At 37.6% G+C, this 24,950-nt stretch overlaps 4 protein-coding genes across 4 annotated transcripts in view; 1 reads left to right on the plus strand and 3 right to left on the minus strand.

Annotated features, from left to right (window-relative positions):
- Positions 1 to 537: 537 nt before the first annotated feature.
- On the minus strand, positions 538 to 3,174 carry LOC311297527 (uncharacterized protein). The gene is made up of 3 exons (XM_084419861.1): positions 2,313 to 3,174; positions 2,151 to 2,223; positions 538 to 2,033 (listed from the first exon to the last, which is right to left on the minus strand). Exons 2-3 carry the CDS (start codon positions 2,182 to 2,184, stop codon positions 1,279 to 1,281), a joined length of 789 nt encoding a protein of 262 aa, XP_084275987.1. The 5' UTR covers positions 2,185 to 2,223; positions 2,313 to 3,174; the 3' UTR covers positions 538 to 1,278.
- On the minus strand, positions 2,764 to 7,705 carry LOC311296873 (uncharacterized protein; the record flags this gene model as incomplete). The annotated part of the gene is made up of 5 exons (XM_084418857.1): positions 2,764 to 3,185; positions 3,460 to 3,656; positions 3,796 to 4,966; positions 5,077 to 5,249; positions 7,215 to 7,705. 5 exons carry the CDS (start codon positions 7,703 to 7,705, stop codon positions 2,764 to 2,766), a joined length of 2,454 nt encoding a protein of 817 aa, XP_084274983.1.
- Positions 7,706 to 8,900: 1,195 nt separating this feature from the next.
- efhd1 (EF-hand domain family, member D1) lies at positions 8,901 to 10,304 on the plus strand. The gene is made up of 2 exons (XM_084418032.1): positions 8,901 to 9,255; positions 10,016 to 10,304. The coding sequence occupies exons 1-2, from the start codon at positions 8,975 to 8,977 to the stop codon at positions 10,287 to 10,289; spliced, it is 555 nt and encodes a 184-aa protein (XP_084274158.1). The 5' UTR covers positions 8,901 to 8,974; the 3' UTR covers positions 10,290 to 10,304.
- Positions 10,305 to 10,634: 330 nt separating this feature from the next.
- Positions 10,635 to 24,950, minus strand: part of LOC311297099 (uncharacterized protein) — a 79,361-nt gene continuing 65,045 nt past the window's right edge. The window contains exons 22-33 of the mRNA XM_084419212.1: positions 23,648 to 24,079; positions 19,957 to 20,388; positions 17,042 to 17,500; positions 14,611 to 15,060; positions 14,186 to 14,443; positions 13,849 to 14,091; positions 13,467 to 13,712; positions 12,696 to 12,953; positions 12,264 to 12,569; positions 11,874 to 12,143; positions 11,701 to 11,784; positions 10,635 to 11,332 (exon numbers count right to left, since the gene is read on the minus strand). Coding sequence (XP_084275338.1) covers positions 11,266 to 11,332; positions 11,701 to 11,784; positions 11,874 to 12,143; positions 12,264 to 12,569; positions 12,696 to 12,953; positions 13,467 to 13,712; positions 13,849 to 14,091; positions 14,186 to 14,443; positions 14,611 to 15,060; positions 17,042 to 17,500; positions 19,957 to 20,388; positions 23,648 to 24,079 — 3,505 coding nt within the window. The 3' untranslated portion in view covers positions 10,635 to 11,265. The remainder of the gene's footprint in view (positions 11,333 to 11,700; positions 11,785 to 11,873; positions 12,144 to 12,263; positions 12,570 to 12,695; positions 12,954 to 13,466; positions 13,713 to 13,848; positions 14,092 to 14,185; positions 14,444 to 14,610; positions 15,061 to 17,041; positions 17,501 to 19,956; positions 20,389 to 23,647; positions 24,080 to 24,950) is intronic.

Raw genomic sequence — 24,950 nt, forward strand, 5'->3', positions numbered from 1 at the left:
AGGATACTTATTTTACCAAAAAAGTAATTGGTGCAATGTGATATATAACCTATTGTGCTTGTCCAAAATAACAGTCCTTATTTTACTGTTAAATTAATTGGTGCAAAATGATATATACTGTAACTTATTGTGCTTGTCCAAAATAACAGTCAATGATTTTCGGGATATTTTCAGTTAAATTATGTTTTAATAAAATATAAACATTCAAACATTCAAGCATTTTTATAAATATATCTTTATAAAATATACAATTATAAAATAATACCTTTTTAATTTTAAAAGACTCATTCTACCAAAACACTATGTACAGTAACAGTACACAAAAATGTGAACCAAGGCAACTGAATGAACAAATGTTAAAAAAATGGGAATATCTCAACATGACCAAAAGAAATAATCAATCTACGAAATCAAGTGACAGTTTAAAAACACTTACTGAACAAAGGTCTATGGAAGAATCAAAAAAGAAACAGGCTGAAACAGGCTATACAGTACTTTTTCAGTTAAACAAAGTACAAAGATTATCCTACTGCCCATGTGCATGTATACAGTATAAATATGATTGTGCCAAATGTAACAAACTAATAAAAAGTAAGAACAATATAACAACATGCTTAAGAAATATTATATGCAAAACAATTCTTACAGGTGAGATGCAAAGTATTTGCAATTGCAAAAGATTAAAAGCAGTGCTTTCCATCATCTAAATAATCATAGTTTTGAAAATGTAAAAACATTTTAACTGATAAATTATCCATAATATAACAGTAAAAGTTATATTATATAACAGACTTTTTTTAAAATTTGACAGTCATGCATGGACCAACATGGCATTCTAAAGTAAAAAAAAAAACAAAAAAAAACAAATAAAGACAAGTAAGGCAAGAACAAACCACAGTGGTTTCAGCATGTAACAGATATCCATAACAAATAAGATACAGAGTTATTATTTTTTATGATACAATACTTACAATATATACATTAAAAACCAGGAAACGTGAGGGCAGTCACTTTCCCTTTTCTGCTACCCATCTCTTCCTTTCTGTCTCATAAAAGGAAGACTGACAGAACTCTGCCCAAGTCATCTCGTGAGTCATCCCCTCTGTCCGATATAGGGAAAACACTTTGGCAGGACAATATACATATTTCCCTGCCACACCAGGGAACCCAGTATGTGTGTGTGGACTCTCTGGGTCTACAGAGGTGACCAGTGGGATGCTGCTCCATGGCTTTTCTCTTTTTCCGCTCCTCCAATACCTGTCTTGCCTCTGCAGAGCGCTACTTTGCGGCCTGTAGCTCTCGATTAAAAAAGGGTGTTTCAGCAAAGTCAGCAAACGGCATTCGAGGATTGGTGAGGCCTTCCGCTGCATACATCTGGTATACCTTTGTAGAGCAGTAAAAGTACTTCACACTCTCAGACTGATAAAAGAAATGAATGGACGAGCCATCTCCAAGGTAACGTGACTTTGGCTGGCCACAAGCAAGACAGTTCCGTGTCCTCTTTGTAACCGGCTGCTGTTGCTGCTGCTGCTGCTTCGCCACAATCTCTTTCACCATCTGTTCAATCTCACCTTTAGTTAGCGGGGACTCCTGGGGCTTATTTCTGGGTGGGTTCACTGGGGCAGGTGGGAGGGTTACCACTGGAACACTTACAGTTTCACTACCTTTTGTGAGGTGATGCCACAGCTGCTGGGTCTCCAGGAGTTTCTCTGGACTGGTGTTCAGGGATGAACTTGTGTTCGTCATCTTGGCCAGGTGTTTCACATAACGTGAGATATGCAGTTTCGTTGTGGGGTGTAAGAGGATATTGGTATCCCTGGAGGCAGCCTGCACAAGGGCAGCATACTCTGCATCCACCTGGGTAAGAAGGTCTTTCTGCCCATGGTACTTTGCCAGAAGGCCATCAATGGAATCCCTCATGGGCTGTGTCCACCGAAAATGGTCCAGGACAAAAAGTAGACCCCCTGCCTTGATGGAACCTGTGCGAGCAGCTCGTGGAGAGGGAGCAAAGGGCAGTGGTGGTGTCATCTCATCTAAAAGAGAGGAAAAGACACAGAAAAAATAAATCAGTTTCACTTTTATCTCTGAAATATCTGTAGTTTTCATATAAATAAGGAATAATTAAGGGATGAAGATGTGAGCTGAATCACCTTTTACATTGGTGTGCTGTGCAGGCTGGATCATTGTTTGTGAGCCAGGAGAAGCCACACCAAAGATGTCATCCTGGACCATAGGGTAATTAATTTGGGTTACAATCAGTAATTACATAGTTAGATTTTGTATTTTAGTGAGTGGAATATTTGTAAGTTTACCTGAGCAAAGTGTTCCTCCCTCACCTCCTCAGGTGTGTCATTAGGTGGGAATATCTCACTGAGAGCAGACGGCTGTGAGGACTGATGCTCTCCCTCCCCTGCAACAGGTAACTTCTGGGACTTGTGCTTGTCCCAGTCCAGGGGGACAGGACGACAACCAGGCTCCACATTCTGCAGTCCAAACCTTTCTCTGGTGTCTGTCTGTGAGACAAGGCAGGGTACTTGGAATGGCCTGTCACCACGTCTGAGAGCTTGTTCAGTTCCATGGTCAGCACAGGATCAAAAACTGCTGGCAGCTTCACTCCAGGCTGCTTCAGGTCCACAAGGTGCTGGAAATTCCAGTGAGCCACTCCAATCATGCCCTGTACCTGGAAAAGTTCTGTGGATACCTGAGTGCCTGTGACCCATCTCGCCTGATGGAAATGGAACCCCTCCTGTTTTTCACAGGGATTCACACGGGTACAGCTGCCGCCTCCCCCTTCACATTGTTCAGCTGGACCGTTCCACCATGCCTGTAGAGGATCCCCTCTTCAATCTCTGGGTCACTCAGGCAGCCTCTGAGGATGTGGACTCTATGGATCCTCCACATTTTCAACATTGTTGGTTTGAACAGTGGCCCACCATCAGGATCACATTCTAAAAATAATCTTTGGAGAACGCTCTCCAATCTCTCCAGCAGCTCTTTGGGGTGTGGGACCCTAGTGCGGCAGTGCTCCCTGATGTGCTTCTTTGTTGGATTTGCAGGCACTATCCCACAGAAGACATAAGCCTGCTTCAGTCTCTGTAGGTCCGTCTGGTCCACAACACTAAAAGCTGCTGACAGAAACTTGCAGAAAAGCACTATGCAGATGATGGTGCTCTGAAGTACACTCTCTGGAGAACCGCCACATGCAGTGGAACAGAGTGGCACACCTGAAACCAATCCAATTATAAGTACTGCTTGTGTTTGTCTGTTTGTTACCAACACCCTGATGAAGGCCAGTGGGCCGATACGCGTTGATGTTTTTATCTTCAATGTTTTAGCCCTCTACTAACTATCAAAGGCTTTTTACTTTTTTTGTAACCTACTGAGTGCCTTGACTTGGATTCTTTCCAATTTTTTTGTACATTTAACCCTTCCAAGAGCACCAGAGGATACAAGGGATACCAGCAGCTCTCCAGTTCCCCTTTGTCAAGTCCAGCTTGATGTTGATGTCACTATTATATTCTTTGTGGGAGGCACAGGTGTTGATGAGATGCCCAGAGGTTGCCGCAGTCACTATAGCCTCAGTGGTCTTCCAAGAATCCCAGAGGAGGTGCTCCTGGGGATCAGGGTTTGGGATCCTGAAGGCAGCACAGCAGTCTCTGTTCCACACACAAAGAGAAGTATATTTAAAATATTAAACATTCAAATAAGTAGGATACATGTATTTGCTATACTATATTTAGTTTACTTTACAAATATAATATAGGTGGGAAGGAAAATGTGATGGGTGGTTCTTACCTGTCAACCCACTGGTAGTTGGCTTTTGGAAGTCCTGCAAAAATGTAATGACGGGACAGCCCCTCATACATTGGCTGCAGGGATTTATCACTTTCAGACTGCAGCATCACCCAGGACAAGATCATCCAGTTTTCATTCATCACAGCGTATGACGACATAGTACCTGATGAAAGCACAACCTTCCGGGCCACCTTGCGGGTATGTTCAACCCTTAATACTTGTCCAAACGTGCCTTGAAGAAGCAGATTGAGTGTGCTCTCCTGCCTATGGTGCCCCTGAATGAGGCAGTCAACCAAGTAGTGGGGTGAGACTGTTACTCCATACCCACCGACCACATCACCATACCCACCAAATGGAGCAGGAGTATTTGTTGCTCTTAGTGTCCCTGTGATGGTCTGCTGACCATAAAGTCCACTGTCTCCATCCAGCACATTCTTAACAGTGGACAGGTAAGCCAGGTGTGCACGCTCATACCTGAGGTGGAGAGCTTCATTCAACTGATTGGCCATTTCATTGGGAGACTTTGCTGTGCGCCGCAACTCATCCATCACAGTCTTACATATGGCCTTTTTGTGCGTCAGAAAAGCTGGAAAAATGTTGCAGAACCGACTTGGCAGCCTGTCCATCCATTGGGGTTTGTCTGCAAACCAGTACTTTTTACAGACTTTGCTGAGCCGAGAGGCCAGTATGTAGTACTGGCTGCTTGTACCAATAATGACACAGGGTCGTCCAACTCCTGATGAGACAACATGAGGATTCGGACAGCCGTTCAGACATGGCAGAGTGTAGTTGTTGCGGACTCTTTCCATAATGGTGTGCTCTGGTTTCCAAATGAAGAATGGATGAAGTTGAAAGTATTTAGGTGATGGCAGCTTATAGACAGAATCAATAAGCTCAGGCTGAGGTGGGTAACGCCACAAGGAGATCATGTTCATTGGATGTCTCACCAGTCTAGAGCCTGGCCACAGTCCCAAGGCTTCCATTTCTGTTTTCATCCAGATTCTCTGCTGGTGAGAGCAGTGCCATTGGCTTACATCCTGCTCATAGCTTGGCAGAGGTGGAACAGCATGCTTCTCCTCCAACTGAGTTGAGGGGTACCCAGCAGAGGCTGCAGGGGGGCCTGACGGAGGAGTAGAGGCTATAGACTGTGCAGAGGTCACTGGGAGGAGGGCTGCAGGATGACATGGGTGACATTAGTCATAGATGAGCTTTACATTTGTTAAATATGGTAAATCTGTTTTAAATTTTATTAAGTAAAATTATGTTACAGTAAGTCCTTACATTGACAGAGCATGGTTTCCTGCACTGGTCTCAAAGGCGATGTGGTCTTGCTTGTCGATAACCCCAATTCAAGCAACTCTGGAGGTACTGGCAAAGGAACCCTCACTGGAGTGAAGGGAATTGGTGAAAAACAATAACACTGATCAGAAACAGGCATATCCTTACAGTAGAGTCTGCATGTGTACACATCCATATACTACTAACAGTGGAGATGTAGTACTACTATATTCATCAGGCCGGTCTGGTTTTAAGAGTGTTGCTGGTGGTTTACACTTCGCTAACACAGAAAAATGTAATGTCATTCTAATACCCTCTACTACTGTCCCTTAGTAAATGTGTTATTAGGTTGTAATGCAAATGCATACAAACCCATACGAACACATGTCAAGACTCTTTATAATATTAGCGGTGTGCTATGTTAATGGGTCTACATTACATGAGTAATCTACGGCTTCATGTATCAAAACAGATGTAGTCCATTGTAGTCCAAATTAATACATATTTGTACTTTTTCTGTACTTCTGCATTTTGGAGATGTACTTATTTTACACTGTAGATGATGTACATACCAAATGTTTAAAGTATAGCATGCAAAAAAACATGCAAACCAAGAACTCTGTACTTACCTTCAATGATGAGATATAAATTTTAGTATTGAACACAATAATTAGAACAGGGCCTGAACACGGCCTAACAGCTACAAATCAATGTAGAACAGATCATCCTGTTTCATGTCAGAATTATCCCTATAGTATGCACTAGGAATAAGACCTTTGACCACCGGGACTCCAACAACTTCTGAACCTGAAAGCATAGTGAAGATAATTTAACTTTCAAGCATTTATAACATAAACAGACACAATGACATATAAAACCCTTTACTGTTAAAGTACAGTACACACCAAACTACACACAAATGTAAAACACTGCTACGTGTCTTTTGCTTGTACAGTGGTGTGTACAGAAGTCACACGTACATGTATGTGCACAAATACACTGTATACAGTATGTATGCACAGTTGATTTTAATCTTGAATTGAGTTAAAACTGAATCAACACAGAAGTGACTTGAGCTGAATAAATTGGCTTCTTAGAGCTGCTTTACAGCAGAATTTGTTTTGAATTTGTTACTACTGTGAAGCTGCTGTGAAAATCTATATTGTAACTTGTCAGTATATATGTACAGTACAGTATACACAACACACACACTGAATATGCATACTCTTTGATACAAGCCAAGTCAGAAAGTCAACTTTATTTCTAAAGCGTTTAGTAAACGGTTTAATCCATAACAATGTGCTGATTTGTTTTAATCTGTTGGATTATTTAAAAAAATTGATTCCTAATGAAATTTGACTTGTAATGTGAAACCAAATAAAGTATATAAAATGTGTGTGTGTGAGCACACATGCACCTACACTACCGGTCAAAAGTTTTGGATCGGTACGATTTTTTATGTTTTTAAAAGAATAAATGTATTCCTGTGATCAAAGCTGAATTTTCAGAATCATTACTCCAGTCTTCAGTCTCACATGATCCTTCAGAATGATGATTTTATGCTCAAAAAACATTTATTATTATTATCAATGTTGAAAACAGTTGTGTAAATTTTTTTTCAGGATTCTTTAATGAATAGACAGTTCAAAAGAACAGCATTTATCTTAAATAGAATCTTTTGTAACACTATAAATGTCTTTACTGTAACTTTTGGTCAATTTAATTCATCCTTGATGAATAGAAGTATTGATTTATCTTACTGCCCCCAAACTTGTGAACGGTAGTGTTTAATGTTACAAAAGCTTTCTATTTCAGATAAATGCTGCTCTTTTGAACTTTCTATTCATCAAAAAATCCTGAAATAAAAATGTAATTAAAAATGTATTTTCTATAATGTATTATAATGTTTTTTATTATAATGTATTTTGAACATTGATAATAGTGAGAAATGTTTCTTGAGCATCAGATTATCATATTAGAATGATTTCTGAAGGATCATGTGACACTGAAGACTGGAGTAATGATGCTGGAGTCTTCTCTCCCAAACATCCCTCCAAGTCTTTTCTGCATTAATCCCAAAGCCAACCAAGTTGTCATCTTCATTCCTCACAGGTGGTGCCACTGATCTTCCAGTTAAATACTTTAGGAGATCCTCGATTTCCTGGAAGCTTCTACTGTACTCAAGAAATGAAAGTAGGCTGTCCTTCTTGGGACCCTCTGGTTTAAACTGTCCGGCTCTCTCTTCCTCCTCAACCTTCTTAGTCAAGAATATGGTACAGCCTACATCATTCTCTAGCAGCCACCGGAATGACTTGCCTTTGTACTTTCCAAACTGAAGCACATACTCTCCCAGCACCTCCTGTCTGTCTGACACATCTCCTCCTCTCATGAAGACAACAGAGCGGGCATTCTCCTTGACCTTGTCTTCCCTTTGAGGGGCTGATTTGTCCTGGAGATTGGGGTTGTCTTTAATCCTCGTGGCTTCATCTGAGGGATCTTGTCTCAGATATCCGGTTGGTCCTTTCCTGAAGCACACTTTGATCTTGCCTGGGAAGATCACTTTCACCTTCATCCTGCTGTGCTGCACGTATACATTCACAAAGAGCTGATTAGTGTTTATGGCCTGTTGCATTAACACAATTAATTAACACACTTCTATTCTGATTTAAACTATTTTATTTCTTAATAAATAAAACAACAATTAAATGAACCATTTTATTATGAAATAAATATAAATTCCCAATATCCTCTTTCACAGACTATTATTGAGTTTAATTAACTTTTTTTTTCATAATAAAATGTTATTCATATACTATACCATTAAATTGCACAAACATTTTATTTGAGTGCATAGTAAGAAATCAATGATGAAACATTCACCTTTACAAACAAAGATAGGCTATTATAAAATACAGCTGTATTTACAACGAGGAGTTTGGTTTACTGGGTTTCTTAACGTCACAAACTATTTTTTTGCAGTCTATGGTCACAAACCATTCAACTCAATAAACAATACGATTACATGATAATATAGGCTACATGCAATTTAAATTATAAAATATATTAATAATAATGTATATGCGGTCACCTGAGGTCAAATCTGTCTGAAGGTAGTTTAGACTGTAAATATTTGTTGTAAAAAAAAAAAAACAATTTGCTGACAATTCGGTAAACAAATATCTCTCCGATCGTAAAACGGATCTCCCCTCCTCCACTGCGAATGATTGACAGATGACTCTACGCTTCTTTAAATTCCCCGCCTCGGATAAAGCGAAACAGCGCCAGGAAGTCTACGTGTGGCCAAAAGTATATTGCATCCGTAGTGTTAAGCACTACCATCGAGAATGAATGGGAAAAGTTAAAGAAATAGTTCACTTTAAAATGAAAATTCTGTCATCATATATACTCACCCTCATGTTGTTTCAAACCTGTGTGAATTTCTTTCTTCTGCTGAACACAAAGGAATATATTTAGAAGAATGTCAGTAACCAGGCAGTTTCTGGGTCCCATTGACTTCCATAGTATATTTTTTTTCCTACTATGGAAGTCAATGGGACCCAGAAACTTAGCCTGGTTACTGACATTCTTCTAAATATCTTCATTTGTGTTCAGCAAAAGAAAGAAATTCATACAGGTTTGAAACAACATGAGGGTGAGTATATATGATGACAGAATTTTCATTTTCATTTAATCTACACAAATCCATTATGTAAAAATGCAACATAATGCCATCAGAGCTCTATTATCAGACGCTTATAGCGTCACTTTTTACACTATTCCCATTGGACTTGAAAGATCACGTTTAAAGAGACTCTCCGCAGCCCCGCCTCTCTCCCACCTCGAGACTAGTGTTCAGAAACAGCTGATCGTGCGAGGCAGAGCATCACATTCACAGTCCGCAATGTCATCCGAGGAGCTCGCACTGAAGCTGCAGCGCAGTCTGGACACCAAACCCGAGTCACCGGTGCACACAGGAGCGGACGAGGAGAAGGAGAGACCCGCTCCCGCTCTCGCTGCCGTGAACGGCGACGCCACCTCTGAACTGACGGAGAAACTCAACCGCAGGCTGGACATCCATGACGGCACGACGAAACCCAAGCAGATGAAGGTCTTCAACCCCTACACCGAGTTTAAAGAGTTCTCCCGCAAACAGATCAAAGACATGGAGAAAATGTTCAAAAGATGAGGTTGATAAGATTTTTTCAGGTTTTTGAAAGAAGTCTCCTCTGCTCAACAAGGTGGCATTTATTTGATCAAAATACAGAAAAAATAGTAATATTGTGCTACATTAATATGATTTAAAAGAACTGGTTTATATTTGAGTATATTTTTTTTAAATGTAATCTATTCCTGTGATCAAAGCTGAATTTTCAGCATCATTACTCCAGTCTTCAGTGTCACATGATCCTTCAGAAATCATTCTAATATGATGATTTGATGCTCAAGAAACATTTCTAATTATTATCAGTGTTGAAAACAGTTGTGCTGCTTTATATTTGTGTGGAAACTGTGACAAATGTGTGTTGTTGTTTTTTTAGGATTCTTTGTTGAATAGAAAATAATATTATTTATCTGAAATATAAATCTTTTGTAACATTATAAATATCTTAACTGTTATTTTTAATCAATTTGCATCCTTGCTTATTAAAATGATTCATTCTTAAAAAAGGTTTCTGATCCCAAACCTTTGAACAGTCACATAAATAATTTTACCGGTAAAGTTGTTCTAAATTTGTAATCCAGAACTTTTCTCCAAAACTTTCCAACAACAAAGAACCATTAAAACAGTCCATAAGACTTTTGCCTGATATTACAGGTCTTATGAAGCCATATAGCAGGTTTAAATTATGGAAAAACAGTACTAGATGTGTCATTTATAACAGAACTTTAATTTCAGGTGAACTACTCCTTCAAAGCTGTTTGTATATGTATCTGTGTGTAGATTTGACTCGGGTAAAGACGGCTTCATTGATCTGATGGAGCTGAAGCTGATGATGGAGAAACTTGGAGCTCCACAGACTCATCTGGGGTTGAAGAACATGATCAAGGAGGTGGATGAAGATTATGATGGCAAACTCAGCTACAGAGAGGTGTGCATGTGTCTTTTTCATGCTATAGTTACAGCTTTGTTTAGTCTATCATCGTCCCTACATTATATGACCTATATTAATACAAAATCAAGGTTTTGTATTAACAACTGTCTCTATTTGTACTAAATGCTGCACATTCATTTTATTCTGTATTTTGCACACATAAGTTGTATTGTATTAGTTTAAATGTAGTGACGCACATTTGTGAATTTGTCAGATAGATGGGTAGTTGTGCACACATTAATAATTAGCACCAGGCCTGTTCATTTGTAGTTGTTTGTGTGTGGGTTGTGAAATGCTTGAAAACCGTGAAAATAAAGTCTCAATATCCAAATTTTTAAAGAAAAGACGTCAATGAATGCACATCTTCTTTGTAGTCACTTGGACTATTTTAACGATGTCTTTACTAACTTTTCTGGGATGGCAGATATTGATTACCTAAGCCTATGAAGGAGTGAGACAGCTCTCAGATTTCATCATAAATATCTTTATTTGTGTTCTGAAGATGAACGAAAGTCTTACAGGGTTGGAACATCATGAGGGTGAGTAATTACTGACAGAATTATCTTTTTTGGTGAACTAACCCTTTAATTAACCTTAGTTAGGGCCATTCTAAGGGCCTACACACTTTTGCTCAAATAAGAGTTAATTTACATCACATTTACATTTATTTATATAGCAGAGTCTTTTATACGAAGTAACTTATACATGTGGAATACAAATTATAAAGTACAGGCTCGAACACAGAGACACAATGTCAGTCTCTTGAACTTGATGAGCAGCGACTGGAAGCCAGTTAAGACAGATCAATACATAGAACTACATTCATAAGAAATAACTCTTGCTCTAATATGTATATTAAGGCAATATAAACGTTATTACCACAACATTGCAATATATAAAAAAATTTCAATTGAATAATTCTGGTTTAAATGAATCAGACTACATTAAAGATATGAATAAATTCCTTTTAAAATTATCATAAAAATAAACTATGACACAGATTTTTCATGCTTTGCAAAGTGATTGTCACTTTGTTTTATCATGAATTGAGTCATTTACAAAACATCTTAATGAATCATCCGGTTACGATCCAGGATCTTCACCATATTTCAAATCTCTTGTCTCCGATGAACTGCTTTCTGTCTCTGACTTTGTTTCCGAACAGCCTGAACACACCAAATTCACCACAATATGATATAAAAAAAAATTAAAAAAAAGTCAGGACCTTCAGTCAAAACGTAAATTTAATTTTAAATACGCATTTTTACATATCAAAACTACAGACTTACTTAATCATATTTAAATGCTTAAAAAAATGCTTATGTGGCCCTTCAACAATGTGGGTCTAAAACTAAAATTAAACAATTAATTTAATCAGATTACAGAAAACAGATATGACTTATAACGTAAAAATCGAATGATTTATGTTTTGTTTAGTTAAATCACTAAAACTTCTCTGTTTTATTAATAAATGATGTGGGTTAGAGGGTTAATAAACATACAGAAATAAAACACAGATCACACACACACTTACCGCACAGTCTGGATATTGCTGTGACTGGAGACGACGCTGTGGATTCTCTCTGCTGATTCATCTGTGATATTATTGTGACTCACACTATAAGAAGAAATGAGACAGAAACAATAAAATAACAGAAATAAACACGTTTAGTGTTTGTCTATTGCTGCCGTGTCTCTGTAACTCACTCCAGAGTCTGAGTTTTGTGCAGATGTGGCATCAGCGGCTTCATGCAGTGATCAGTGAGTTTGCAGTGACTGAGATCCAGTTCTTTCAGCCCTTCAGAATATTCCAGAAACAGCGCCAGCTGTTCACAAGCGCTCGGGTCCATCTGAGTGTGACTGAGGTCCATCTCTCCTCCCAAGGCCTGTGAAAGAGCCTCAGTCCTCCTCGAAGAGTCTCTCTGAGATCCAGCTTTAATACAAGCCAGAAACTGCAGCAGCAAAGCTTTACTACAGCTGATGAGAGACAGGAGAACACAACGACAAACATGAGAATAATATACAGGGAGTTTATATGGAGATAAATAATTGGACTTTGTAATATCAGTAATGAAAGAGATCTGTCAGGTTTCTCACCTCAGCTGGACTCGAGGCAGGATTGGCCAAAGTTGTTTCAGGGCCGTATCAGAGATCTCACAGTCCTGTAAAATCAACTTCACAACACTTTGGGTTTTCTGAAGCACAGATGAGATTATTTTACAGTCTTTAACGGTGAGTTTCAAATGTTGTTGATTTTCCAGTGTGTGTGTTAAATCCAGAGCCGAGCAGCAGGAGAAGTCCAGTGTGTTGTGAAGAGCAGAGAGCAGAACAGATGCTGTCTCCTGCTGGAGATCAGAGGAACTGCAGCAATGAAGCAGCTTCAGCAGCAGCAGCCTGTCAACACTAGACACACACACACACACACACACACACACACACACACACACACACACACACACACACTGTTAACAAAGAGATTCTTGAGCAAAACAACAGCCATTATAATATCAGTGCTGTAAATCAGCTAACCTGAGTTGTGTGACTCTGCTGAGCAAAGGCAGAAAGCTCTCCAGCTCCTCCTCTGGTACGGAGGTCCAGAGCAGATTGAGTTTAACAGTGTTGCAGTTCTCGAGAGTGAAGCGCAGGGCAGCGCAGTGAACAGAGTCCAACACTCTGCCGCTCAGATTGATGTCATTTCCTGCTGAACTCATCAGACTGGACACATACTGAGGAGAGCGAGACTCATAAATCTCCATAATGATGGACAGAGTAAAGCTGGGGCTCAACCTGTGGAGAATAAGATCATCAGTAAAATCTACTTGAATCAAAGTCACTCAGTGAACACAGAGAAGTAAACTACATGTTCTTTAATAGAGAAGCAATGGATGCAATTGAACTGTTTAGCCATGATGTGAATATGTAAAGTGACCCAGAAATCTAATTTGCCACGGGTCAGCCTGCAAACTTTCTAATAGGAATTTAGAATAATGGTTTTCAAATCATGAGTAAATATAAAGTCTGTGGAAAAACATTACTTTAAAAGATTTTGTTCTACGCCAAAAAATTACACAGTCTTTTCTCAAACGAGAGTTTCTTCAATGATTGAGAAATAAGCCAGGAGCCCTGAAAAACCAGAGGCAACTTGTTAGCAATGTTTTTAAAGCACACAATGATTTCAAAACTCACATTTGAGGCATGTAAAAATCTAACAAAAAAAAAAAAATCATATATTATTATAAATATATATAAATTAAATTAGGGAGGGAAACCGTGGCTCTATTCTTGATGGATTATTTTTACCTTTTCAACTTGATTCTCTCTAACAAGGGCAAAAGTTCTCTGATGTTTTCACAAGAGATTTTGTTCTTTCTAAAGTCCAACTTCAGATGTAGATCTTGATGTTGCAGCAGGAAATTAATCTCTTCCCAGGTCAGTGAGCAGGAAGTCAAATCCTTCGACACTTTCTTCAGGAAAGAGCGTGTCAGTTCATCATCCTGTGCTTCATACACCAGAGAAGCCAGCTGTTGAAGAGTCTCTTTAGAGAACCTGAACACACACACACACACACACACACACACACACACACACACACACACACACACACACATACAGAACAGGACTCATCAGTTTTAAACAGGTTGATTTACTCACAGAAAATGGACCAACTGAACTGAACACAGACCTGATAGTCCGGGGTTCCTGGAGACCGAACAGAGCCGTGAGAGACAGAGCCTCTGATTTACACTCAGTAAGATCCAAACACTGAACAGACACCAGTCTCAGGAGAGACGTCAAGCTGCTCAGGATATGAGAGAGATTTCGCTTTGAGTCTTTTGTGAGCAGTGAAAACTCCTCTATCAGTGGAAAACGACCATTCAATGATCTCAGCGCTCTGAACATCTTCACTAACAGTTCGTCTTCCACACTGTCAAAGACAAAATCAGAGATCATGAGGAACATTCAAACAGTGGATTTCAGGGATGATTTAAAAGTGTGAATGCAGATGATGAATCTGAGACCTCAGTTTGTGCAGGTGTGTGATGTGTTTGAAGAGCAGTTTGAGTCCTCTGAGAGAGATGGCGTGTGTCTTCAGAGTCAGGTTTAGTTTTGAGGGCGAACGGCCCAGAACTCTCGCCACAGATCTGCAGGAGCTGCTGGGTAATTCTCCACTCAGAGTAACAGTGAAGTCTAAAGCCTGGAGCAGAGGAGTCACCTGATCTGCCTTCACTCTCGGCCCAAACACTTTACATAGTGAAGGGATGAACCGCTCAGCATTCCTACAGGACGAGGACATTATGAATCAAAATGATTAAATATAGATATAAAAGTCATGGTATGTTCAAGCATACTGACTTCTGTTTACAATCTGTGGTTGAAAAAGCATACATCTTTAATGAAATATAAAGGCATTTAAAATGGTATTTTAAAAGTATTCAATACAGACCTGAGCTGTGAGATGTAGGGCAGACACTGGAGGAATCCCCTCACTTCACTCTCTTCATCTGTCCAGTCTATCAGCTCTACTGGTTTCTTCTCTGTTTGGAGTTTCAGCACTTCTAGGAGGATGGAGCTCTTTCTCTCTGAGAGCTTTATGATCCAGACTGCAGGAGCTGACTGATAAACTGGCTGTAATGCTGGAAGGACACTCCTGCCTGTTTGAGTCTCATAGTCCTTCACATGTGACCACAGATCCAGCAGGAGATCACATTGGTGCTTCTGAATATAATTATTATTATAATTCTCATCAAAGGGGAAAGATGTGTAGCTGCACACAGATGTTAATAGTTCAGTGTAATTTTCTTCTGTATTTGCATCAAACTCTGATGCTGAAACAAACAGATTCAGCAGAAACTTTACAGCAGCTTCTCTCTTCCTGTAGATAATGTCCCAAAATCTGTGGAGACACACATAATTATCACTTTATTGTCCAGTGTAGGAGAATATAAAATATTAATTAAAAGTGAAAATATAATCCTAAATTGAATTTAGCAAAATAAGTATTTTTTTATAGCTTCTATCTTTTGGAAAATAAATACAATAAAAGTTTTGAGTAACTTACTTTCCTTAAACCTTTCATTTCAAGTACATGTAATTGAAAGTTTCTACACTGTTTGTTTTTTGATTTGACAGTAAACACTCAATCTATTAAAGTCAAGCGCTGTTTTACATCACAACAGTAATCTCACACACACACACACACACACACACACAGACACACACACACACACACACACACACACACACACACACACACACACACACACACACACACACACACACACACACACACACACACACACACACACAAACCAGGCCCATCACAGTATTTGTTTATAAAACATAAATTGTAGAGAATCCAAAAGCCTCTCTATATATTTCTATAGGGAGCTATAGCTGGTTACACCATGACATCACACATTTTTGTTTAACGCCTCCAGGTGACACTATTCTCACTTTAAAAAATATATTTTAAAGGCTTTCCTAATATTGCATTTATTGAAAAATAATTAAAAATATATTCATTTTAATGGAAAAAATAGATCATAAAATTGTTTAAAAATTGCATTATATCATAAAATCCCATCAAAATTCTAAATAATAATCAAAAAATATTATTGAACAAAAAAACATTACATTGATTTCCTTAAAAAAAAAAAGAAAAAAAAAAAGTTACATCTTAAGGCTTTAGTCACTTTTGACCATGAAGGGGACAGTGTGACCCCAAAATGAAGAGGCTCAGATCCTGTGAATATTTGATAATGTATTGTGTGATGTATATTTGGACAGAGAGATTAAGATTGAAGCTCGACTATGCAGAAACCCACTGTAACTCGATTATAACCACATATATAAACGTACTGTGAGCTGCATGAAGCTGATATAATAGAAATACATGAACAAAATCAATCTCTACAGAGACTGACTGAACAAGAGTGAGAGAAGGATTTGAACAACAGATTTACTTACAACACGACTGTCAGCGGCAGATGCAGAAACAGAGACGCTTAGTTAAAACTGTGTCATGAGAACAGTGTTGGGCTCGTTACTCAAACAATGTATAATTTACTCATTACTAGTTACTCCTTTCAAAAATATTATTATTACTTTACTTATTACTCCCGGCCAACAGTAATTAATTACACTAGTTACAACACTTTGCCATTACACCTCCATAAAATTGGTAATTTCATCATTTTTGCAGCTTGTGAATCCATGAAAGTTACAAATAAACGAAGAGTACAACTGTCTCAAACTGATGACAAGCCATGATTTTATGAAATAACTTCTGTTATTTATTAAAGCAGCAACACAGAAAAATGAAAACAAAGGCTGTATTTTCAGCCGCTATATGATCTGGGCTTCTCCATCTTCAGGCAAAGCCAGCTTGCTGTGTTGGTGAAGTCATGAGCGCACACACACAACAACGATTATGAAAATTGATAGGGATGATTGGATTTTTGAATTTCAAATCATTAGCAATTGTGACAAAAAATAAATAAATGTTATTAGTTACACTAGTTACCAGAGAAAGTAATATTGCTGTAACGCATCACTAGTAACTAGTTACTGCCCAACACTGCACAAGAACTAGTCTGAACAACTAGCAGTTAGTTAGGACTAATCAGACTTACCTTTCAAATTCAAATTACACCAATATACCTCTCTATGTAACTGGTTTAAAATAGTTATGATCAGTCTTGTATAAAATAATAGATGACTAACTTGTAAAACTAGTCTAAGACGTTTATGCAACTTAGTGTTTTCAATTCTGGTTCACATATATATTGTCTTCCTAACACACACTGTACATTAAATTCATGAGCACTGAATACAATAATCAAACATGGTTGGTCTGTTCCCCATGAGACTCTCACCTGAGCTGTGAGATGTAGGGCAGACACTGGAGGAATCCCCTCACTTCACTCTCTTCATCTGTCCAGTCTATCAGCTCTACTGGTTTCTTCTCTGTTTGGAGTTTCAGCACTTCTAGGAGGATGGAGCTCTTTCTCTCTGAGAGCTTTATTCTCCAGACTGCAGGAGACACTGACTGATAAACTGGCTGTAATGCTGGAAGGACACTCCTGCCTGTTTGAGTCTCATAGTCCTTCACATGTGAACACAGATCCAGCAGGAAATCACAGTGTTCATCCTGATAGTACTCATCATAAAGCTCATCATCATCATAACAGAGAAATGATTTGTAGCTGCACACAGATGTTAAATGCTCAATGAAATTCTCTCCTGTAGTTGTAACACACTTTGAAGCTGCAACAGTCAGATCCAGCAGAAACTGGGCAGCAGATTCTTTTTCCTCAGAAGCATTTTCATGAATTCTGTGGACAGAGACAAACTGAGAATGTTAATGTCCAGAGCTGGATAAAATAAAATCCTGTATGTGATCCACAATATAAATGAGCAGAGTTTTTTCATCTAATGTTTGTTATAGCTGAATCAAGAGTGTTTATCTGTCTTTTAAATACAATTATAAATGAAGCATTTCAACTTAGACTTTTCTGGGGTTTTTTGTGTCTCAGGTTTCTAAAAAGTAGATAATAATAATGGGGGAAAATAATCAAATAATGAAATCACCTTATTTCTTTTAGACATACTTTCAAAATGATTTAAGCCCTGAATCAGTTATTGTGAAGGTAAAACTGTGCCAGACAGACAGTTTCTACACTGTGTTTGTCCGCTGACTATCATGACAGTAAATGCTTTATCTAGACCCATACAGGAAAAAATATATTGAAATATATTTTAAAAGCGTCAAAAATATATGTGGCATATATTCCAAATACATTGAAATATATTTGCATTGTTGATATGAAATATATTCTGAAATATAACAAAAATATATGATGTTAAGTGTGAAATATATTTACATTTATAACATGTAATGTAAAATATATGACAAAATATATGGTCATAAAATGTTTAGCTTGCTAAAGAAGGGTCGAAAATGTATTTTGATCATAGTAATTCCTCTACCTTTTCCCCTATACACAACAGTAGGCTACCATATTTCACTACTGTATTATGACACACAGCTATAATAAATACTGTACTTACAATTAAATGACTGCAATGTAAAATGACAGATAGTTGCTTTCCTAGGACTGTTAGGCCATATTAGGTGGCACGTACCTAACACTAAGTGCAATTATTAGATTTATTGTTGTGTTTTATTGACATTTTTCCTGAAGTCATTTAAATATTGAAAATATGCACAATATTTATGATGCAAGTATAGCAGTGACACTCCAACAGTGAAGTACACTTAAACAATAGATAGAACTCAGTGTCTAACACTGCATACACACACTATTAAATAACTGTATTCAATTCTGTAAAAATAATTAAATCCCAGAAATATTCTGTACTGTTAATACTTTGTCTTCCAGAAATCCAGAAGGGATGAGACTGATCTGCAGCGGGAAGCACTGGACTCCAACACCATCAGTGTTATTTTTGGTGAGATGGCAATTGATTTACTTAACATTCAGTCAGGTGGTGATATTGTTACAATGTGAAATGTGATGTTAACACAGTTACACACTCAGTTGCCAGTTTATTAGATATACTGTATCTAGGAAACAAATGCAGTTGCTAACTATGCTGAAACACTGATCACATCTAATAGCTAAACCTAAACACAGTGTCTATCCTTCTACCCCCAGACGCAGTGTTGAAGACATTTCCACAGGCCACCAAGGGACAACTGGGGACAGCTGTCAACTCAAAAATAGCTGAACTCAGATTTAAAATGAAATAAATAAAAATGTAAGAAATAAATTGAAAATGTGTTGTTTGTTTGTGAAAATGTTAACTTTGTAAATGTCAAAATATATGTCACATGAAACAATTTGCAAAAGTTAAAACATATATGAACATATATGTTGTTAGTAAATATATTTACATATAAATATATTCACATATTTAACTAAAATATATTTAATATAATAAAATATATTTATTGGGCCAATTTCGAATATTTGCATATAATCCAAAAATATATTTCAAATATATTTCTTTTGTGTATGGGGAGCTTCATTAAAGTCAAGTGCAGTTTGTCCTGTGTATGATCACATCAGTAATCACGTTCACATGTACTTTACATGTTTGATTTCAGGCGGACTAAAACTATTATTCATCTTCTAAAACTATTATTCATCTTCTAATGTCATGTAAATGTCTTAGTCTGAATAAAATTGCACCAGTTCGGTTTTTCTAAAGACAAACTAACAAACCTAGATCATGTGATTGTAGTTTTTCTTCACGTTACAGTAATCACACTACAATTGGCTTCATCATTGTACACATTCTCTGAAAGACAGAGATAATGTGTATTTAATTCTGTAAATATATGATTATGTATTGCGTCAGGTTTATTTGGACAGAGAGATGAAGATTGCAGCTCGACTAAGCAAAAACCCTCTGTTGATCAATTATAACTGCACATGTAAACATACTGTGAGCTGCATGAAGCTGATACAATAGAAATATGAACACAATCTCTCTCTACACAGCAGAAACAAACTGAATGAATGAGTGTGAGAGCAGGATTTCAACAACAGATCTACTTACAAATACAACTCTAATGCTACTGACAAAACCACACGTCAATGTAGTGTTTTCTTTTTTTGTGTGATGACATGCAATTCAATTCTGGTTCACGTTCACATTCATGTTGTTTAATAAATATGTAAGTTAATTACAGTACATTAATTCTATTGTGAGCACTGAGTACAATAAAACAAGCATGGTGGTCTTTTTCCCACCAGACTCTCACCTGAGCTGTGAGATGTAGGGCAGACACTGGAGGAATCCCCTCACTTCACTCTCTTCATCTGTCCAGTCTATCAGCTCTACTGGTTTCTTCTCTGTTTGGAGTTTCAGCACTTCTAGGAGGATGGAGCTCTTTCTCTCTGAGAGCTTTATTCTCCAGACTGCAGGAGCTGACTGATAAACTGGCTGTAATGCTGGAAGGACACTCCTGCCTGTTTGAGTCTCATAGTCCTTCAAATGTGAGTACAGATCCAGCAGGAGATCACACTGATACTCAGTATCATAATAATTCTCACGACAGGGGAACGATGTGTAGCTGCACACAGATGTTAATAGTTCAGTGTAATTTTCTTCTGTATTTGCATCAAACTCTGATGCTGAAACAAACAGATTCAGCAGAAACTTTACAGCAGCTTCTCTCTTCCCGTCCCAAAATCTGTGGAGACACACACATAATTATCACTTTATTGTCCAGTGTAGGAGAATATAAAACATTGAATAAAAGTGAAGATATAATCCTAAATTTAATATTTAGTAAAATAAGTATTACTGTAAAGCTTCTACATGTTGGAATCTAAACAAAATTTTAAAAAACAAAGTTTAAGAAACTTTTGAGCAGATTTCATGATGAATTTGAACCACTGAATTTGTGAAGCGAAATAAAATGGACTGAAAATTGTCTGTTGAATATTATAGGTTGTATTTTTAAACAGAATTAATATTTTGGAAGTGAAATTTGAAAGGTGAATATGGATTATTGAATTTTTAATAATGAAAATGTGTATGAAATGTTTTGAATTGAAATTTATTCACAGCTTGAATATACAACCATGTTGAATTTCAGCCCATAAAAATGCAAGCCCTGAAAATACAAAGCATTAAAATGCAAGCAGGGTTAAAGAAATGCACATTTTTCAAGTAGTGCAATTCAATTCAATTCAAGCTTTTTTGTTTCAAAAACATTTGTCATTATTTTACTTCCATAATATCCATTAAAGTCAAGTGCTGTTTTGTCCTGTATTACGCCTCATCAGTAATCACGTATATATGCACTTTAAACATTACATTAATGTCACAGTGTCTGGTTTTGTGTTTCTGTTGTTATGTTGTGGGTGTGGCATTCTAGTGTGTGTCCTTGTTTGTTGCTTAGTAACCAGCTGATCACTTAATCAGCCCGCAGCTGCAACTAGTTTATTCTCTTGTGAGCTGCCTATATCTAGCGGAATTAATCATTGCCTGGTGTCGGTTCGTTATACATTTGTCACTCTTGTTTGTGCTCGCTTCATCCAGTTCTAGTTGGCATGGAATAGGATCGATCTCGTCTGTGTTTCCAGACTTCTGGAGATCGTGTGGAGTTCTCTTTATCCAGTTCCAGTGTTAGGCCTGAGACGGTATCATCCTCTCATGTGAATGTGTATCCTGGTTGCCTGCCTGGTATACGTGGTGTTTTGAGTATTTTCATCTGTGAAACCGGTCTCGGCTTGTCTACAATAAACTGCTTGCTGCATTTGGATCTACGACTCTCTTTGTGACAATTTCAGTTTGGCTAAAACATTATTAGTCTCTTAAAGTGTTATCTACATTTTTTAGTCCAGTTGAAATTGAACTGGTTTGGTGTTTCTGAAGACGGATGAACAGGCAACAGATGATGTGATTGTATCTTGACTTCATCCAGTATGTCAATCAGAATACAACTGGCCTCATCGTTGAGCACTAACTGTGAAAGTCAAGAGTAATGTGTGATGTTTTTTAATCTTGCAAATATTTGATAAAGTATTGTGTGATGTATATTTACTATGCAGAAACCCACTGTAACTCGATTATAACCATATATAAACGTACTGTGAGCTGCATGAAGCTGATACAATAGAAATACATGAACAAAATCAATCTCTACAGAGACTGACTGAACAAGAGTGAGAGAAGGATTTGAACATCAGATTTACTTACAACACGACTGTCAGCGGCCAGATGCAGAAACAGAGACGCTTAGTTAAGTACAACTGTCTCAAACTGATGATAAGCCACAATTTTATTAAATAACTTCTGTTATTAAATAAAGCAGCAAAATAAATTAAAATAAAGGTTGTATTTTCAGCCGCTATATGATCTGAGCTTCTCCATCTTCAGGCAAAGCCAGGTTGCTGCATTGGTGAAGTCATGAGCGCACACACACAACAACGATTATGAAAATTGATAGGATTGATTGGATTTTTGAATTTCAGATCATTAGCAATTGTGACAAAAAAATAAATGTTATTAGTTACACTACTGTTACGTCCAGAGCCGTAATGCTGGGTACACACCAGAAGATAATCGGGCTGATTTTGGGCCGATTTCCCCCTTCCGACAATCCTAGCTATGTCCCGATTATCTTGATGGTTCTACAGATGATCTTATCAGATTTTCTCTTGGTGTGAGGTGTGTTAAGAGTGTCCGAACCTGATCGGAAGAACGTCGGAGCCGCCCCGATCGCGAATCGTAAACATTCAACATGTTGAATATTTACGATCAGAAATCCTGATGTGTGGGGGGAACTCAGAGGACAAACGCGCGCACGCTCTGGAGATTATAACGTGAAACGAAACAATATCCAATCAGAAAGCGAGATGATGGAAGATGAAAGCATAACAAACGCAGTCATGGCGCAGCACAAAGTGAAATTGATGTGGACAGCAGAGATGGAGGATCAGTTGGATGCTGGGAGAGGAAGGAGAGTGTTTAAACTGACAGCATCATCAGAGCTGTGTTGGTGGAGGCTTGACTGTGTGCAACAGCTTTGAGGACTCATGGTCAACCCCAGACTTGATGTTGTGTTGAAGCAAGTAGTTGATGGTGTTGTTGTGTATCTTTACTTCATTTGTGTTCTACTGATTGAAGTAGAGTTTTCTCTTTAGTCTCTTTTGATCACACTCTATGATTGAAACTTAAAAGGCAGAAGTGAGTGTTAACTTCAATGATTATTCATTGTATGGTTTAATTCATCTGTTTTTCTCTTGGTTTACTTGAAGTTTGCTAGTTAATCATTTATTTCTTTATTTGTGGGGTTAGTAGGGCGGTGGGTGCCGTTTATTTTGAACTTGACTTTCTCCTGTTTATGTTAGCAAGGGAGTTAGCTTATTTTGCTGTACTCTTGTTTTCTTTTCTTTTAGTTTAAGTAGTTTGGTTAATGAGGAGTTAGACTGATTATGTTTGTTGTTTTGGCAATACCCCCGTCTGAATCTGATACCCCTCGTTTGCTTGATTTGTAAATAAAAATTTCACCATCATCCATGTTTGCTGTTGCTTACCTCCCCTAGACCAATCAGGAAATCGTAAAACTACTAGTTACCAGAGAAAGTAATATTACTGTAACACATTACTAGTAACTAGTTACTGCCCAACACTGCACAAGAACTAGTCTGAACAACTAGCAGTTAGTTAGGGCTAATCAGACTTACTTTTCAGACTCAAATTACACCAATATATCTCTTTATGTAACTCTTTTAAAACAGTTATGATCAGTCTTGGATAAAATAATTAGATGACTAACTTGTAAGACTAGTCTAAGAAGTTCATGCAACTTAGTGTTTTCAATTCCGGTTCACATATATATTGTATTCCTAACACACTCTGTACATTCATTTCATTAATTTATTGTGAGCACTGAATACAATAATCAAGCATGGTTGGTCTGTTCCCCATGAGACTCTCACCTGAGCTGTGAGATGTAGGGCAGACACTGGAGGAATCCCCTCACTTCACTCTCTTCATCTGTACAGTCTATCAGCTCTACTGGTTTCTTCTCTGTTTGGAGTTTCAGCACTTCTAGGAGGATGGAGCTCTTTCTCTCTGAGAGCTTTATTCTCCAGACTGCAGGAGCTGACTGATAAACTGGCTGTAATGCTGGAAGGACACTCCTGCCTGTTTGAGTCTCATAGTCCTTCAAATGTGAGTACAGATCCAGCAGGAGATCACACTGATACTCAGTATCATAATAATTCTCACGACAGGGGAAAGATGTGTAGCTGCACACAGATGTTAATAGTTCAGTGTAATTTTCTTCTGTATTTGCATCAAACTCTGATGCTGAAACAAACAGATTCAGCAGAAACTTTACAGCAGCTTCTCTCTTCCCGTCACAAAATCTGTGGAGACACACACATAATTATCACTTTATTGTCCAGTGTAGGAGAATATAAAATATTGAATAAAAGTGAAGATATAATCCTAAATTTAATATTTAGTAAAATAAGTATTACTGTAAAGCTTCTACATGTTGGAATCTAAACAAAATTTTAAAAAACAAAGTTTAAGAAACTTTTGAGCAGATTTTATGATGAATTTGAACCACTGAATTTGTGAAGCGAAATAAAATGGACTGAAAATTGTCTGTTGAATATTATAGGTTGTATTTTTAAACAGAATTAATATTTTGGAAGTGAAATTTGAAAGGTGAATATGGATTATTGAATTTTTAATAATGAAAATGTGTGTGAAATGTTTTGAATTGAAATATTCACAGCTTGAATATACAACCATGTTGAATTTCAGCCCATAAAAATGCAATTTTCAAGTAGTGCAATTCAATAAGCTTTTTTGTTTCAAAAACATTTGTCATTATTTTACTTCCATAATATCCATTAAAGTCAAGTGCTGTTTTGTCCTGTATTACGTCACATCAGTAATCACGTGTATATGCACTTTAAACATTACATTAATGTCACAGTGTCTGGTTTTGTGTTTCTGTTGTTATGTTGTGGGTGTGGCATTCTAGTGTGTGTCCTTGTTTGTTGCTTAGTAACCAGCTGATCACTTAATCAGCCCGCAGCTGCAGCTAGTTTATTCTCTTGTGAGCTGCCTATATCTAGCGGAATTAATCATTGCCTGGTGTCGGTTTGTTATATACACTTGTTACTCTTATATACATTTGTCACTCTTGTTTGTGCTCGCTTCATCCAGTTCTAGTTGGCATGGAATAGGATTGATCTCGTCTGTGTTTCCAGACTTCTGGAGATC

Source organism: Rutilus rutilus (genome assembly GCF_951802725.1).
Source record: "Rutilus rutilus genome assembly, chromosome: 9".
In the NCBI taxonomy this organism is placed as follows: Eukaryota; Metazoa; Chordata; class Actinopteri; order Cypriniformes; family Leuciscidae; genus Rutilus; species Rutilus rutilus.